General features: G+C 43.6%; 1 protein-coding gene across 2 annotated transcripts in view; it reads left to right on the top strand.

Moving 5' to 3' along the window:
• The window catches only part of lamb2 (laminin, beta 2 (laminin S)), a 164,703-nt gene that overhangs the window by 121,736 nt on the left and 27,291 nt on the right, over window positions 1-15,676 (top strand). For both annotated transcript variants that reach the window (XM_060835292.1, XM_060835293.1), the window contains 3 exons: window positions 450-546; window positions 8,445-8,817; window positions 9,276-9,460. In XM_060835292.1, coding sequence (XP_060691275.1) covers window positions 450-546; window positions 8,445-8,817; window positions 9,276-9,460 — 655 coding nt within the window. The remainder of the gene's footprint in view (window positions 1-449; window positions 547-8,444; window positions 8,818-9,275; window positions 9,461-15,676) is intronic.

The following is a 15,676-nucleotide window of genomic DNA, read 5'->3' as shown; positions in this document are numbered from 1 at the left end:
ACAGCCTGCATGGGTTAGTCTTTTGGCAGTTCTCTCTCTAGCTGTTCAAAATGTCCCATTTTATACCCCAAAACATTGGATCATTTCATTGGTTTTAATATTACCAAAATACGAAATTCAAATTTGTTTGGATTCTGGTATCTTGGGCATAATTTAAACTGGCCGAAATTGAATTTGTTTTTGTCTCATGGCAACCCAGCTGCTGCTAACTGTTTTGACCAAGTGTTCCATTGTTACCTTGTTCAGAACACTTTGTACTGTGTCCAGTAGGCCTTGTTGGTTTTCAGCTCTCTTAAAGGTACAGGACCTCTACACCTTCATAACAGAAGAAAGATCAGGATATGCCTGGAATTGTCATATACAGCACAGGATATCTGAGAAATGGGATGAAATATTTCAAAGCGTAGTGGATTAGCTTCTGAGGTTGATTTTGTGGTTTTTCTTTGCAGTTCACTGGCCAGTGTCATTGCCGCCCTGGGTTCGGGGGTCAGTTTTGCACAGACTGCCAGGAGAATTACTGGGGCAATCCCAATGTGCAGTGTCGAGGTGAGCAGATGTTTCTTTTCTTTCCCTCTACAGAGAATGTTCTGTTTACTCACGGGGCACAGGCTACAATTTGGAAATTGTAGACAGTTAAAATGGTGTCAGCTGAAGACTCAAATCTTGATCTCACAATCAAGTTGTACCTAAACTAGAGGGGCACTAATATCCTTGCAGGGCGATTTGCTATTGCCACGAGGGAGGCTTTAAACTAGTGAGACAAGAGGATGGGAACCAGAGTAGTAGGTCATCATGTGGAGTGTCTGTAGAGAAGAAAGGGGCTAAATCAAGTCTAGCACGAAGAACAGGCAGGACTAGGTTAATGAACATCGCAGGACTAACAGGCTGAAGTGCATTTATTTTAATACAAGGTAATAAAGACAGATCACGTTAGAGGCTGAATTAGTACTAGGGACTATGATTACAGAAACCTGGTTGAGAGAAAAGCAGGTCTAGCAACTCAACTTTTAGATGATTCAGTGATAGAGAGGGATGTGAAAGGGCTGGATGGGATAGCATTACTGATTGCGGAGAATGTCACAGCTGTACTGAGAAAGGACACCTTGGAGAGCTCATCCAGCAAGACAATATAGGTAGTATTTTCAAAAAAGAATGGTGCAATCACTATAATGGGAGTTATACCACAGGCCTCCCAATAGATATGTAAACAGATCATGGAAAGATGGAAATTCAACAGGGTTATAATAGTAGGTGATTTTAATTTCCCCAATATTCACTGGGGCTCCCTTAGTACCAGAGGCTTAGATGGGGCAGAATTGTAGGTGCATCCAGGATGGATTCTTGAAACAATATGTAGATAATCCAACTAGGGAAAGGACCATATTAGACCTCGTTATCAGCAAATGAGCTTGGCCAGGTGATTGAAGCTTCAGTGAGGGAGCATTTTGGGAAGAGTGATCATAATTCTGTTAGTTTTAAGATAGTTATGGTAAAAGGATAAGCCTTGCCCTCGGGTGAAAGTGCAAACTGGGAGAAGGCTATTACAACAGTATTTGGCAGAACTGGAGAAATTGGATTGAGGGAAGCTGTTTCAAGGTAAATCCACATCTGACAGCTGACCACTGTTCAAGACCAGCATGTAACTGTGAGGATGAAAGATGACAATGGAAAGATTCGGGAACCTTGGATGATGAGAGATGTTATGAGTTTAGTTAAAAAGAAAAAGGAACAATATGTCAGGTTTAGGAAACAGAGGTCCAACAAGGCCCTTGAGGAGTATAAAAGAAGCAGGAAAGAACTTACAAACGGTAATGGGGCAACAGTGCAGAGTAAGCTTTATTTTCACTTTAAAAGAGTAGAGAAAGCTTTACTTTGCAGCTAACCCTGTGCTGTCCCTGTCATGGGAATGTTTGATGGACACAGTGTAGATAGAGCTTTACTTGCACTTTAGAATGAGAGTAATAAGTAAGAATAAGTAAGAAAGTAAGAATAATTGAGCTGCAATAGTTGGGGATTTTAATTTTCCAAACAGTGACTGGGACTGCCATGGTGTTAAAGGCTTGGACGGTGAAGATTTAGTTGAATGTGTTCAAGAAAATTGTCTTTATCAATATGTAAATGTACATACTAGAGACGGATCAAAGCTTGGCCTTCTCTTGGGAAACAAGGCAGGACAAGTCACTGAAGTGTTAGTAGGGAGAGACTTTGGGACGAGTAATCGGAATTCTATTAGTGTTAAAATAGTTATGGAAAAGGATAAACCTTTCATAAAGTTAAATTCCTTAAATGGAATAAGGCAAATTTTAATGGTATGGGACAAGAACTTTCAAATATCGATCACAGATAACTGACAGGTGGGAGGCTTTCAAAATGTGATAACGAAAATTCAGAGGCATGTTCCTGTTAGAGTGAAGGGTAGGGCTGGTAAGAGTAGGGACAATAGATAAATAAAGATACTGAGGTTCTAGTCAAGAATAAGAAAGAATCATATATTAGATATAGACAACTGGCTTCAAATGAATCTCTTGAAGAGTGCAAAAAGTGTCGGGGTATTCTTAAGAGTGCATCCAGGATGGATTCTTGAAACAATATGTAGATAATCCAACTAGGGAAAGGACCATATTAGACCTCGGTTATCGGCGAATGAGCTTGGCCAGGTGATTGAAGCTTCAGTGAGGGAGCATTTTGGGAAGAGTGATCATAGAGTGGATGTGATAGCAGATATGGTTAAGGATAATCCAAAGAGATTCTATAAGTACATTAAGAGCAAAACAGCAATTGGAAAGAGAATAGGACTCCTTAAAGATCATCAAGGTCAGCTATGTGTGGAACCACAGGAGATGGGACAGATACGAAATTAATACTTTGCATTAGTTTTTACTATGTAGAAAAAAAATGAAAGTAGAGAACTTCGGGAAATAAATAGTGATGTTTTGAAAACAGTTCATAATGCAAAAAAGGAAGTGCTGGAGATAGAGTCATCGAGTCATAGAGATGTACAGCATGGAAACAGACCCTTCGGTCCAACCTGTCCATGCCGACCAGATATCCCAACCCAATCTAGTCCCACCCACCAGCACCCAGCCCATATCCCTCCAAACCCTTCCTATTCATATACCCATCCAAATGCCTCTTAAATGTTGCAATTGTACCAGCCTCCTCTGGCAGCTCATTCCATACACGTACCACCCTCTGTGTGAAAAAGTTGCCCCATAGGTCTCTTTTATATCTTTCCCCTCTCACCATAAATCTATGCCCTCTAGTTCTGGACTCCCCCACTCCAGGGAAAATACTTTGTCTATTTATCCTATCCATGCCCCTTATAATTTTATAAACCTCTATAAGATCAATCCTCAGCTTCCGACGCTCCAGGGAAAACAGCCCCAGCCTGTTCAGCCTCTCCCTGTAGCTCAAATCCTCCAACCCTGACAACATCCTTGTAAATCTTTTCTGAACCCTTTCAAGTTTCACAACATCTTTCCGATAGGAAGGAGAGCAGAATTGCATGTAATATTCCAACAGTGGCCTAACCAATGTCCTGTACAGCCACAACATGACCTCCCAACTCCTGTACTCAATACTCTGACCAATAAAGGAAAGCATACCAAACACCTTCTTCACTATCCTATCTACCTGCGACTCCACTTTCAAGGAGCTATGAACCTGCACTCCAAGGTCTCTTGGTTCAGTAACAATCCCTAGGACTAGAACACATGAAGGTGGATAAATCTCCAGGACCTGATCAATGGTAATCCAGGATGTTGTGGGAAGGTAGGGAAGATATTGTGGGATCCCGAGCAGAAATATTTGTATCATCTATAACTATGGGTGAAGCACCAGAGAATTGGAGGGTGGCTAACTTTGTGCCTTTATTTAAGAAAGGGTGTAGGGAGAAGCATGGGAACTACAGACCTGTCAGTCTGACATTGGCAATGGGTATGTTATTGGTCAGCTATTGATGAAGAGATCCAGCATCACCTCCAGTGAGCTAGCGCAGCCTTCGTTAGCCTGAGTAAAAGGGTGTTTGAGAGCAACAACATCAGATCCGACACCAAGGTCATGGGTTACACAGCTTTGGTGGGTTCCCACCCTTCTATATGGCTCTGAGACGTGGACTGTCTACAGCAGGGACCTCGAGGTGCTGGAGCAGTACCACCAATGGTGCCTGTGCAAGATCCTGCAAATCCACTGGGAAGACAGATGCACCAACACTAGCGTCCTCGACCAGGTCAACATCCCCAGCACTGAGGCACTGACCCCTGCCCCCTGCTCAGCCGTGATGGGTTGGGCATGTCATCTGCATGACTAACACGAGACTCCCCAAGTAGATGCTCTACTCCCAGTTCCGAAATGGCAGGCAAGCCCCAGGAGGAAGTACTCCAGGGATATTCTCAAGGCCTCACTGGCGAAGTGCGGCATTCCCACAGACACCTGGGAATCACTGGCCCAAGACCATCCAAAGTGGAGGAAGAACATGATTGAGACTTGCTGTCAAATGGAAGCCAGGTGAAACAACGAAAGATGCGCTGCCACACTGATGCCTGACCCACCCCTTCCCATGACCACCACCCGCCCCAAGTGTAACAGAGTCTGTGGTAGCCACATTGGTCTGTGCAACCAGCAATGGACTCACCCTGAGAGTGGAAGGGAGTCATCCTCATCAGCATGGGACCATCAATGATGACGATAATTGTTGGAGGTGATTCTGAAAGATAGAATTTACTTGCATTCGGAAAGTCGAGGACTGATTAGGGATAGTCAGCATGGTTTACTGCAAAGGAAATGTGTGAGTGTCAACAAACTTGATGAATTTTTTGAGGACGTAATCAAAAAGACTGCTGAGGGCACAGTGGTAGAGGCTGTTTACATGAATTTAATAAAGTCTTTGACAAGGTTCCATATGGTAACAGAGTCATAAATCAGATCATATGGGATTCAGGATGAGCTTGCCAACTGAATGCAAAATTGGTTTGACAGTAGGAGGCAGGGTGGTGGTGGAGGGTTGTTTTTCGGACTGGAGGTCTGTGACCAGCGGGGTTTGACAGTAGGAGACAGGGTGGTGGTGGAGGGTTGTTTTTCGGACTGGAGGTCTGTGAGCAGCGGGGTTTGACAGTAGGAGACAGGGTGGTGGTGGAGGGTTGTTTATCGGACTGGAGGTCTGTGACCAGCGGGGTTTGACAGTAGGAGACAGGGTGGTGGTGGAGGGTTGTTTTTCGGACTGGAGGTCTGTGACCAGCGGGGTTTGACAGTAGGAGACAGGGTGGTGGTGGAGGGTTGTTTATCGGACTGGAGGTCTGTGACCAGCGGGGTTTGACAGTAGGAGACAGGGTGGTGGTGGAGGGTTGTTTTTCGGGCTGGAGGTCTGTGACCGACAGGGTGGTGGTGGAGGGTTGTTTTTCGGACTGGAGGTCTGTGACCAGCGGGGTTTGACAGTAGGAGACAGGGTGGTGGTGGAGGGTTGTTTATCGGACTGGAGGTCTGTGACCAGCGGGGTTTGACAGTAGGAGACAGGGTGGTGGTGGAGGGTTGTTTTTCGGGCTGGAGGTCTGTGACCGACAGGGTGGTGGTGGAGGGTTGTTTTTCGGACTGGAGGTCTGTGACCAGCGGGGTTTGACAGTAGGAGACAGGGTGGTGGTGGAGGGTCGTTTTTCGGACTGGAGGTCTGTGAGCAGCGGGGTTTGACAGTAGGAGACAGGGTGGTGGTGGAGGGTTGTTTATCGGACTGGAGGTCTGTGACCAGCGGGGTTTGACAGTAGGAGACAGGGTGGTGGTGGAGGGTTGTTTTTCGAATTGGAAGTCTATGACCAGCGGGGTTTGATACTGGATCAACTTTTGTTTGTCATTTATATAAATAGTTTGAAAGAGAATATAAGGCATGGTTAGTACGTTTGTCAAGTTATAGTCCTACAGGTTTATTTAAAATCACAGGTTTTCAGTGCACTGCTCCTTCATCAGGTTCAGAAGTGAAGAAGGTTATCTGAGATTACAGAGATCTTGATTAACTGGGTCAATCGGCTGAGGAGTAACGGATAGAGTTTAATTGTGAGGTATTGCAATTTGGTAGAAGAAACAAGGGCAGGACTGAGACATTAATGGAAGAGCCTTGGGTAGTGTTGTCGATGGGAATGGCGGTTTGAGTTATAAGGAGAGGCTGGAACCTTTTCACAGGAGTGGAGGAGGTTAAGTGTGACCTTAAAGATGTTTGTAAAATCAGGAGGGGCATAAATAAGGTGAATAGTAAGGGTTGTTTCCCTTGGGTGGGAGAGTTCAAAACTAGGGGGTATATTTTTAATGTGAGAGGAGAAGGTTTTAAAAATGACACGAGAGGCAGATTTTTTACAGAGTGGTTCATGTGTGAATGAACTGCCAGAGGAAGTGGTGGATGCAGGTACAATGTTTAAAAGACATTTTGATAAGTACATGTGTAGAAAAGGTTTGGAGGGATATAGGCCAACACAAACAAATGGGATTATTTAGTTTGGCAACATGGTCAACATGGAGTATTTAGACCAAAGAGTCTGTTTCCATGTTGTATGATTCGATAAAAGCATAGAAGCTTTACTCTGTATCTAACCCCATGCTGTATCTGTCCCAGGAGTGTTTGAAGACTTAAAAATCAGAGTTTTCTTCCTCTCTGTATCGGGAAGCCTCATTGGTCAGAACATTGAGTCTTGGAGTTGGGACATCATGTTGTGGCTGTACAGGACGTTGGTTAGGCCACTTTCAGAATACTACATACAATTCCAGCTGCCCTTCCAGAGGAAAGATGTTGTTAAATTTGAAAGGGTGCAGAAAAGATTTCCAAGGTTGTTGCTGGGATTGAGGGTTTGAGTTATAGGGAAAGGCTGAATAAGCTGTGGCTTTTTTGCCTGGAGCATAGAAGGCTGAAAGATGACTTTTATAGAGGTTTATAAAATCATAACGGGCAGGGATAGGGTTAATAGCAAAGGTCTTTTTCCTAGGGTGGGGAATCTCAAAACGAGAGGCATAGGTTTAAGGTGAGAGGAGAAAGGTTTGAGAAGGACCTGAGTGATTACTTCCATGCAGATCCTAGTGCGTACATGGAATGAGCTGCCAGAGGAAGTGGTGGAGGATGACATAATTACAACATTTAAAAGGCATCTGGATGGGTATATGAATAGGAAGGGTTTAGAGACAAGTGAGATGAGGTCAGATTGAGATGTCTGGTCAGCGTGGACGAGCTGGACTGAAAGATCCGTTTCCATCCTGTAGGACACTAGGTGATGAAGATAATAGTTGATGTGATGTACACAGAGTTCAAAAGGTGTTTGATACAGTGCCACACAATACACTTGGGAACAAAATTAGCCATCATAGAGCAAAAAGGATGGTCACAATGTGGATATAAAACTTGTTGAGGGATAAGAAAACAGAGAGTATTGGTTTATGGGGATTTTTTGGCGAGAAGGGTTTGACGTGGATTTCCCAGGGGTCAGTGTTCCTTTTCCTATAAACTTGTAGATGATACAAAAACTTGGAAAAATTGTGAACTGTGAGAAGGAGTGTAGAACTTTTGATGGACACTCACATGTTGGTGGAGTAGGTGGATATGTTTCAGATGGAGAAGAGTGAGCTAATACATTTTGGAAGAACATGGACACAAAGTACAAAAGTAAGGCTACTCTGTGGAGAAACAGAGAGACCTGGAGATATGAGTATAAAAATCATTAAGGGTGGCAAGACGTATGGAGAGAGCAGGTAATCAAGCAGCTTTGACTTTATTAATAGGGGCATACAACACAAGAGCAGGGAGGTGATGCTGACTTGTGTAAGACACTAGTTAGTATGCTGTATCGTTCTTTGTACCACACTTCAGGAAGGATGTGAATGCATTGGGAGAGTAGAGATTTAGGAGAATGGGTCCATGGATAAGAAGCTTCAATGATGAGAATAGTTTGCAGAAATTAGAACTGTTTTGTTTGGAGAAGTGAAGGCTGAGAGAAGACTTTTGATAGACATTTTCAAAATTGAGTAACTTAGATACAGTAGATAAGGAAAATCTGTTCCCATTCATAAAGGGATCAAGAACAAAAAGACACAGATTTATAGCTCTTTGCAAAAGAAGCAAAACGATGTGAAAAGTCCCTTTATAACACAGACTGAGTGTGGAAGTCACTGCCTTGAAGTGTGGTGGAGACATACTCAATTGAGGCATGTCAGGGAACATTGAATGATTATTTGAATAGAAACAACGTGCAAAGTTATGGGGAAAAGGGCAGGAAATGGCACCAAGTCATAATGCTCACTGAGAGAGTCAGTGCAAACACAATGGACCAAATGGCCGCCTCCTACAGTGTAACAATCTTCTGATCCTTTGATCTCAGGATTGTGGAACCGACGTGCTGAGGCTCTTCTCCCTTGCCCAATGATTCAAAAGGCTCAATAGTGATTTTCTCACTAAATTATGATTTCTGTTTTCTCAGTGTGTGATTGTGACCATCGAGGCATCGCTACAAGCCAGTGTGATCGGGTGACCGGGCATTGCGTGTGCCGTCAAGGGGTATCTGGGGTGCGTTGTGACAAGTGTGCCCGCGGATTCTCAGGACAGTTCCCAGACTGCTACCCTTGCCATCAGTGTTTTGGAGACTGGGATCGCATTGTGCAGGACTTAGCGGCTCAGACAAGGAGTCTGGTGGAGCGAGCCAGTGAGATTAGACTAACTGGAGTCAGTGGTTTCTATGAAAGTAACTTCCGTGGCCTGGAGGAGAAGTTGCTGCAGGCTCAGAGGATTGTAAATGCACGAAACGCAACTGCTATGGCAGTGGCAGAGCTCATGAATGTGATAAGAGACCTACGGTGAGTGATTCATTCTGTACATGGTGTGACATGACTATTGCTCACAGATCCAGATATTATGAATCAAAAACAATAAGAAAACATTTGTTAGATTCTGTAAGGAACATTCAAAATTCAAATAATTTCTGGGTGATGATACCCTACGCAGTCTAATAACAAAGGATAGTTCTTTAAATCATAATCAAAGGTAGTAGGAGAATGGGATTCAACTGAATGGCATATTAAACAGCATGGGAAGTAAGAATTAACAGGCTTGGATATTAACGAGTATGAGAACTGATCTGGTGTAAGGTTAGACTGATATACTAAAGGATATTAGGAGTGAGCAGCAGAATGGCAATAGATGAGATGGGATATTCATGGGCATCAGGAGTGGGCAGGAAAGCAGAATTAATTGAATGAAATAACCACCCTTTGTTACTGTGAGAATGAAAGCCATGTTTAAAATTTTTCTTCAGGAACCAAATTTCTGGGACCACAAACATCTTGAATGGACTTGAAGATGTTCTAACTGCAGTACAAAACCAGAACAGTGGTGCGAGTGTTGAACTGAGTAACCTGGAACGTGAAGCAAGAGCCCTGAATCTTTCCAGCAAGGAGTTATCCAGACAACTTGACATACTGAAGCACTCCAATTTCCTTGGTACACCTCCCCCTGAATTCATGGCTCGTTTAACTGTGTTGGTTCATGCCTCATCGTTAGCTGAATGACTCTTTACGGCTAAATATGGTGTGGCACTAACCTACTAGAGGAAGCTCTGCAGGTTCAAGCCCAGGTCTAAGGGGTGAATTAATTGAGATCTGAAAAGGACTTAACACTGTAGATAGAAAATATTTCATCTGAAGGGAGATGTCCAAAACAAACGGGGGCAAGGATGGCTTAATCTTAAAATTTCAGCTTGACTGTTCGGGAGGGAAATTGAGAAACATTTTATCATGATAAAAATCCAGACATCCTGACAGCTGTAAATGCTAAATAACAGATGGAGTTTTCAGGACTGTGATTGAAATACTTTTAATTGGGTAAGACTAGGGTGGCACAGTGCGCCAGTATTGGTTAGCTCTGCTGCCTCACAGCGCCAGGGACCTGGATTCGATTCCAGCCTCGAGTGACTGTCTGTGTGGAGTTTGCACTTTTTCCCCGTGTCTGCGTGGGTTTCCTCTGGGTGCTCTGGTTTCCTCCCACAGTCCAAAGATGTGCAGTTTAGGTGAGTTGGCCATGCTAAATTGCCCGTAGTGTTAGTTAAGTTAGTCAGGGGTAAATGTAGGGGAATAGGTCTGGGTGGGTTTCTCTTCAGAGGGCTGGTGTGGACTTGTTTCCATACTGTAGGAAATCTAATTGAGTCTAATCTAATATTCATAACTCCTAGATGGTGGACTAGTAGTCCAGTTGATAGTTCCCAGTTTCAGAACCCAAACTTCAAATCCAACTTGAGAACTTAAATAAAAGTAAAGTACTGTGGAAATTATGGAAATCTGAAATTAAAGCAAAGTGCTGGAGAAACTTGACAGATCTGGCAGCATCTGTGAGAAAGAAAAAGGTCAACATTTCAAGCCCAATGTAACTCTTCTTTGGAATTGTTTCAAAATAATGGACTCAAAACTTTAACTCTGATTGTCCTAACCCAGATATTGGATGGTGGTACCTCGTTGATTCTAACCCAGATATTGCCAAGTCTGCTGAGTTTCTCCAGCACTTTGTTTCTATCCCAATCCAGAACCTACAGGCCACAGAAGGAATATTCCCGATTAGTTTGTAACAGGCTATTCATCAGCAAACTAATCCCACCAATAAACTCTCACTATTCCCCAATGGGTGAACAAAACTGCACAGAACAATTTGAAATAATACCTTTCCAGGAACTGGACTGACAATGTCTCATACTCACTTCACTCTCCATCAACAGAAATGTTCATTGAAGTACTCCATCCTCTTTAGAATAATTGGCTGTGCCCACCCTTCCACCAAAGGGGGAAAATAATGGCCTGGTGTCTGGAATTCTGTTCCTGAATCTCTCTGTCTTGCGACACCATTGGCACATGTAAAAGGTCGTATGCATCTTATTACATTGAAGGCTACTTACAAATCCAAGCTACTGTTCCTAACTCCTCAAACGAGATGGAAGTGGTTACTGCATATGCTTGAGATTACAGTCAAGATTAGAGTGGTGCTGGAAAAGCACAGCAGGGTCGGGCAGCATCTGAGGAGCAGGAAAATCGACATTTCGGGCAGAAGCCCTCCATCAGGCTTTTGCCTGAAACGTAGATTTTCCTGCTTCTCGGATGCTGCCTGACCCTGCTGTGCTTTTCCAGCACCACTCTAAACTCCCCAAACCACCCAATTTTTCTGAAGCTCCATTTTGAGCGTGGTATTTTGATGTCAGTCGTCTGTAACATTTGGGTTTTGGGTGTGCAAGGTACTATATAGTTGTTACAGCACAGAGCCAGATCGGTTGGCCAACTGATGCCAGTGTTCATGCTCCACACATGCTCCCTGTCAATGTACGCACCCTACCCATCTTCATGGTTCCTCACAGCCTCCAGGTCAATTATGCATTTTACTCTCTGAGGCCCATCATACATGCCGTACCAACCTACACCCTCTACCCAACACCACTGTTCCTCATGCCAAACAATGCTCCTCCATCACTTGTTAGACCACTCACTCCAGCATAATACAAACCGTCCCAACCCATGACCCCATCTCCTCCCATGGCCTTTTATTGCCCTTAGTGCCAATTCTTGCTTATCCACTCCCCTTTAATTTAACGCAATCCAAGACAACCCACTCCAGTATCCACTATGGGTAGACCTCAGGAGCTATGCTGAGATCTAATAATAGGAACATAGAACTCCGGAATTAGGAGCAGGAGTAAGCAATTCGGCCCTTCGAGCCTGCTCGGCCATTTAACATCATCATGGCTGATCTTATCCTGATCTCAACTCCACTCTCCTGCCTGCTTCCATAGCCCTTGATCCCAATTTTCATCAAAAACATGTTTATTTCTTTCTTGAATCTGTTGATCGATTCTGCCCCCATTGCACTCTGGGACAGTGAGTTCCACTGTCTTTCACAACCTGCTGTGAGAAGTAGTTTCTCATCTCAGTTTGGAGTGTCTCTCCTCTCATTCTATGTCTCTGACCTCTTGCCTGAGACTGTTCTGCAAAGGGGGAACATCTGTTCAACATTCGTCTTATTAATCCCCTTTAGCATTTTATGTACCTAGACTGTAAGACATCGGAGCAGACATTAGGCCATTTCGCCCATCAGGTCTGGTCTGCCATTCAATCATGGCTGATATGTTTCTCAACTCCATTCTCCTGCTTTCTCTCCATTACCCTTGATCCCCATGATACTTAAGAACCTATCTATCTCAGTCTAAAATATGCTCAATGATCTGGCCTCCACAGTAGTCTCTGTGGCAATAAATTTACCTAAGCGTATTTGATATACCTAAGTATATTGTATATACTTAGATTATCAGATCTCCCCTCACTCAGCACGATTACTCAGTGATTCAACTGCTGCCTCAAAGAGTCAGGGACTCAGGTTCGATTCCACCCTTGTGCGACTGTGTGAAATTTGCACATTCTTCCTGTGTCTGCATGGGTTTCCTCCCACAGTATGAAGATGTGCAAACTAGATGAGTTGGCCATGCTAAACTGTGCATGGTGTCCAGGGATGTACAGGCTAGGTGTGTTGGCCATGGGAAATGCAGGGTTCCAGGGAGGGGGTGGGTCTGGGGGAAGATGCTCTTTGGAGGGTCAGTGTGGACTTGATGGGCCAAATGGCCTGTTTCCACACTGTAGAGATTCTATGATTTATTCCTCTGAACCCCAGCAAGTACAAGCACAAACTATTCAACCGCTCCTTGTGCAACAGACCTTTCATCGTTGGAATCAATCTGGTGAATCACCACTGAACTACCTCCAGTGCCATCACATCCTTCCTCAAGTAAGGAGACTCTGACTGGATACAAAACTCCAGGCGTGATCTCGCCAATGCCATATATAATTGTAACAACACTTCTTTAATTTTATAATCCAGTCCTTTTGCAATAAATGCCAAGATTCCATTTGCCTTTCTTACTCTAGGCTGCACCTTCACTTTCTGCAATTCATGCACAAGGTCACCCAGATCCCTCTGCACTGACCCACTTTGAATCTGCTTTCCATTTAAATAATAATTTGCCCTTTTATTTCTCAGGCCCAACTAGACAACCTTGCACTGATCCACATTAAACTCCATCTGCCAGATTCCAGCTCATTCTCCTCACCTATCAATACCCATCTGTAATCTCTTTCTCTCCTTACCACAGCCTGCTTTCCCACCTATCTTAGTATCATCCACAAATTTTACAAATGACACTCTGTCCCAGGGTGCAGATCATTGATATAGACTGTAAATAGTTGAGGTTTGAGAAGTGAACCCTGCAGCTCCCCTCGTTACAGTTCACCATCCAGAGATGGACCCATTTATCCTGACAGTCAGCCAATCCTCAATCCAAGCCAGTACTCCACTCTCATCTCCCAGGAGTCTAGCCTGCTGGATCAGTCTTTTATGTGGCAACTTGTCAAATGCCTTCTGGAAGTCCAGATATACCAAATCCACCAGATCCCCACTATCCACCGCACTGGTTACATCCTCCAAGAACTCTGGCAAGTTTGTGAAGCATGACTTGCCCTTCATGAAACCAGGCTGACACTGGTAAATTGAGCTTTGTTTTTCTAGGTGTTTAGTAATCTCCTCCTTTATGATTGACACCACCAATTTCCCCTCTATAGGAGTCAAAGTAACTGGCATATAGATTCCCACTTTTTGACCATCTTTTTTGAATAATTAACATGTTTCCAATCCGCTGTACCTTTCCAGAATCCAGGGAATTTTGGAAAATCATAACTAATGTATCCACTATCTTTGCTGCCAAGTCTTTTAATACCTAGGATGCAGGCCATCAGGTATTTAATCCCATTAGTTTAGATAATACCTCCTCCCTAGATATAGTAATTTCACCAAGTTCCTCTGTAGTAACTGCAGTTTTTGGGGAAAAATTATTATCTCCCACTGGTTTAGTGCCTCTGCCGTTTCTGAGTTTCTCATTATTACCTCACCACTTTCATCCTCTAAAGGGCCAACATTTGCTTTCACTATTTTCTTCCTTTCTTTATACTTACTGAAGCTCAAGGTTTGTGCGAAGATTTGTAGCTCGGGTGCTCGTTGTTGTGGTTATGTTCGCCAAGCTGGAAGTTTTTGTTGCAAACGTTTCGTCCCCTGGCTAGGCGACATCATCAGTGCTCTGGAGCCTCCTGCGAAGCGCTTCTTTGATGTTTCTTCCGGTATTTATAGTGGTCTGTCCTTGCTGCTTCCGGGTGTCAGTTTCAGCTGTCCGCTGTAGTGGTTGGTATATTGGGTCCAGGTCGATGTGTTTGTTGATGGAGTTTGTGGATGAATGCCATGCCTCTAGGAATTCCCTGGCTGTTCTCTGTCTGGCTTGCCCTATGATAGTAATGTTTTCCCAGTCGAATTCATGTTGCTTGTTGTCTGCGTGTGTGGCTACTAGGGATAGCTGGTAGTGTCGTTTCGTGGCTAGTTGATGTTCATGTATGCGGATTGTTAGCTGTCTTCCTGTTTGTCCTATATAGTTTTTGCGCAGTCCTTGCATGGTATTTCTTAAACTACATTAGTTTTGCTCATGTTGGGTATCGGGTCCTTTGTTCTAGTGAGTTGTTGTCTGAGCGTGGCTGTTGGTTTGTGTGCCGTTATGAGTCCTAGGGGTCGCAGTAGTCTGGCTGTCAGTTCTGAAACGCTCCTGATGTATGGTAGTGTGGCTAGTCCTTTTGGTTGTGGCATGTCCTCGTTCCGTGGTCTATCTCTTAGGCATCTGTTGATGACAGATAACATCTTTATCAACAGATGCCTAAGAGATAGACCACGGAACGAGGACATGCCACAACCAAAAGGACTAGCCAGGAGCAAACCCATGCAGACAAGGGAAGAAGGTGCAAACTCCACACAGACTGTCACCTGAGGGTGGAATCGAACCTAGATCCCTGGCGCTGGTAAGCCAGCAGTGCTAACCACTGAGCCATTGTGCCTTCTGTCTTGACAAAAGACAATTTAATGTATTTAAATGACTTCAGGTACTTAATTGCTTATCAGAAACAAACAATTCTCTAAATACTTAATCCCTTATAAAAGTAGAAATTTGTATTCATATTGACCCATTGAAAACAGCTAATCACTTGATTGCCTTTCTGAGCTGCTAATCGTTCTGTGATTATGATAGGTTGTGAAAGCAGTCAATGAACACTAATGTAAAAGTGGTAAGACAGCCAAAGCTTTTGAAATTACAGGCATTGGATTTTTTATCAACTGAAAATTGTTTCTCTTTTCCCAAAATATAAAGGGCAGAGATTTAATAGCTGAATAGTTCGAAAGATCCTATCCACTTTTTATGCACATTCATATCCATATCTTAACAATTCGAAAGGGGTACTGAATATTTCTAAAAGGAGTATTCCATCACTCCAAAAAGGATCATTAGTTCCCCAAAGAACTTTGGTAGGGTTAGAGCTTTTCCTTAAATGCCTAAAGACCACAAGTCATGTATAAAACATTCATGTGACTCAATTTAAATCTGCTTGAAGGCAGCTGCACTTTTCAATGCTCATGTGAAGCATGGCTGTGTGAAATAATTCCCACCTCTATTCCTCCCCACCAGCAATACTAACGTGCTAGGTTTGGAGACAGGACTTTAAGTTTTGTCAAAAGTAAGGACTACAGATGCTGGAGATCAGAGTCAAAAAGTGTGATGCTGGTCAGGCAGCATCCAAGGAGCAGGACAGTCAATGTTTCGGG

Source organism: Hemiscyllium ocellatum, chromosome 14, assembly GCF_020745735.1.
Source record: "Hemiscyllium ocellatum isolate sHemOce1 chromosome 14, sHemOce1.pat.X.cur, whole genome shotgun sequence".
Classification (NCBI taxonomy): Eukaryota; Metazoa; Chordata; class Chondrichthyes; order Orectolobiformes; family Hemiscylliidae; genus Hemiscyllium; species Hemiscyllium ocellatum.
The sequence above is the reverse complement of the archived record's forward strand: the minus strand, read 5'-3'. Positions and strand labels throughout refer to the sequence as shown.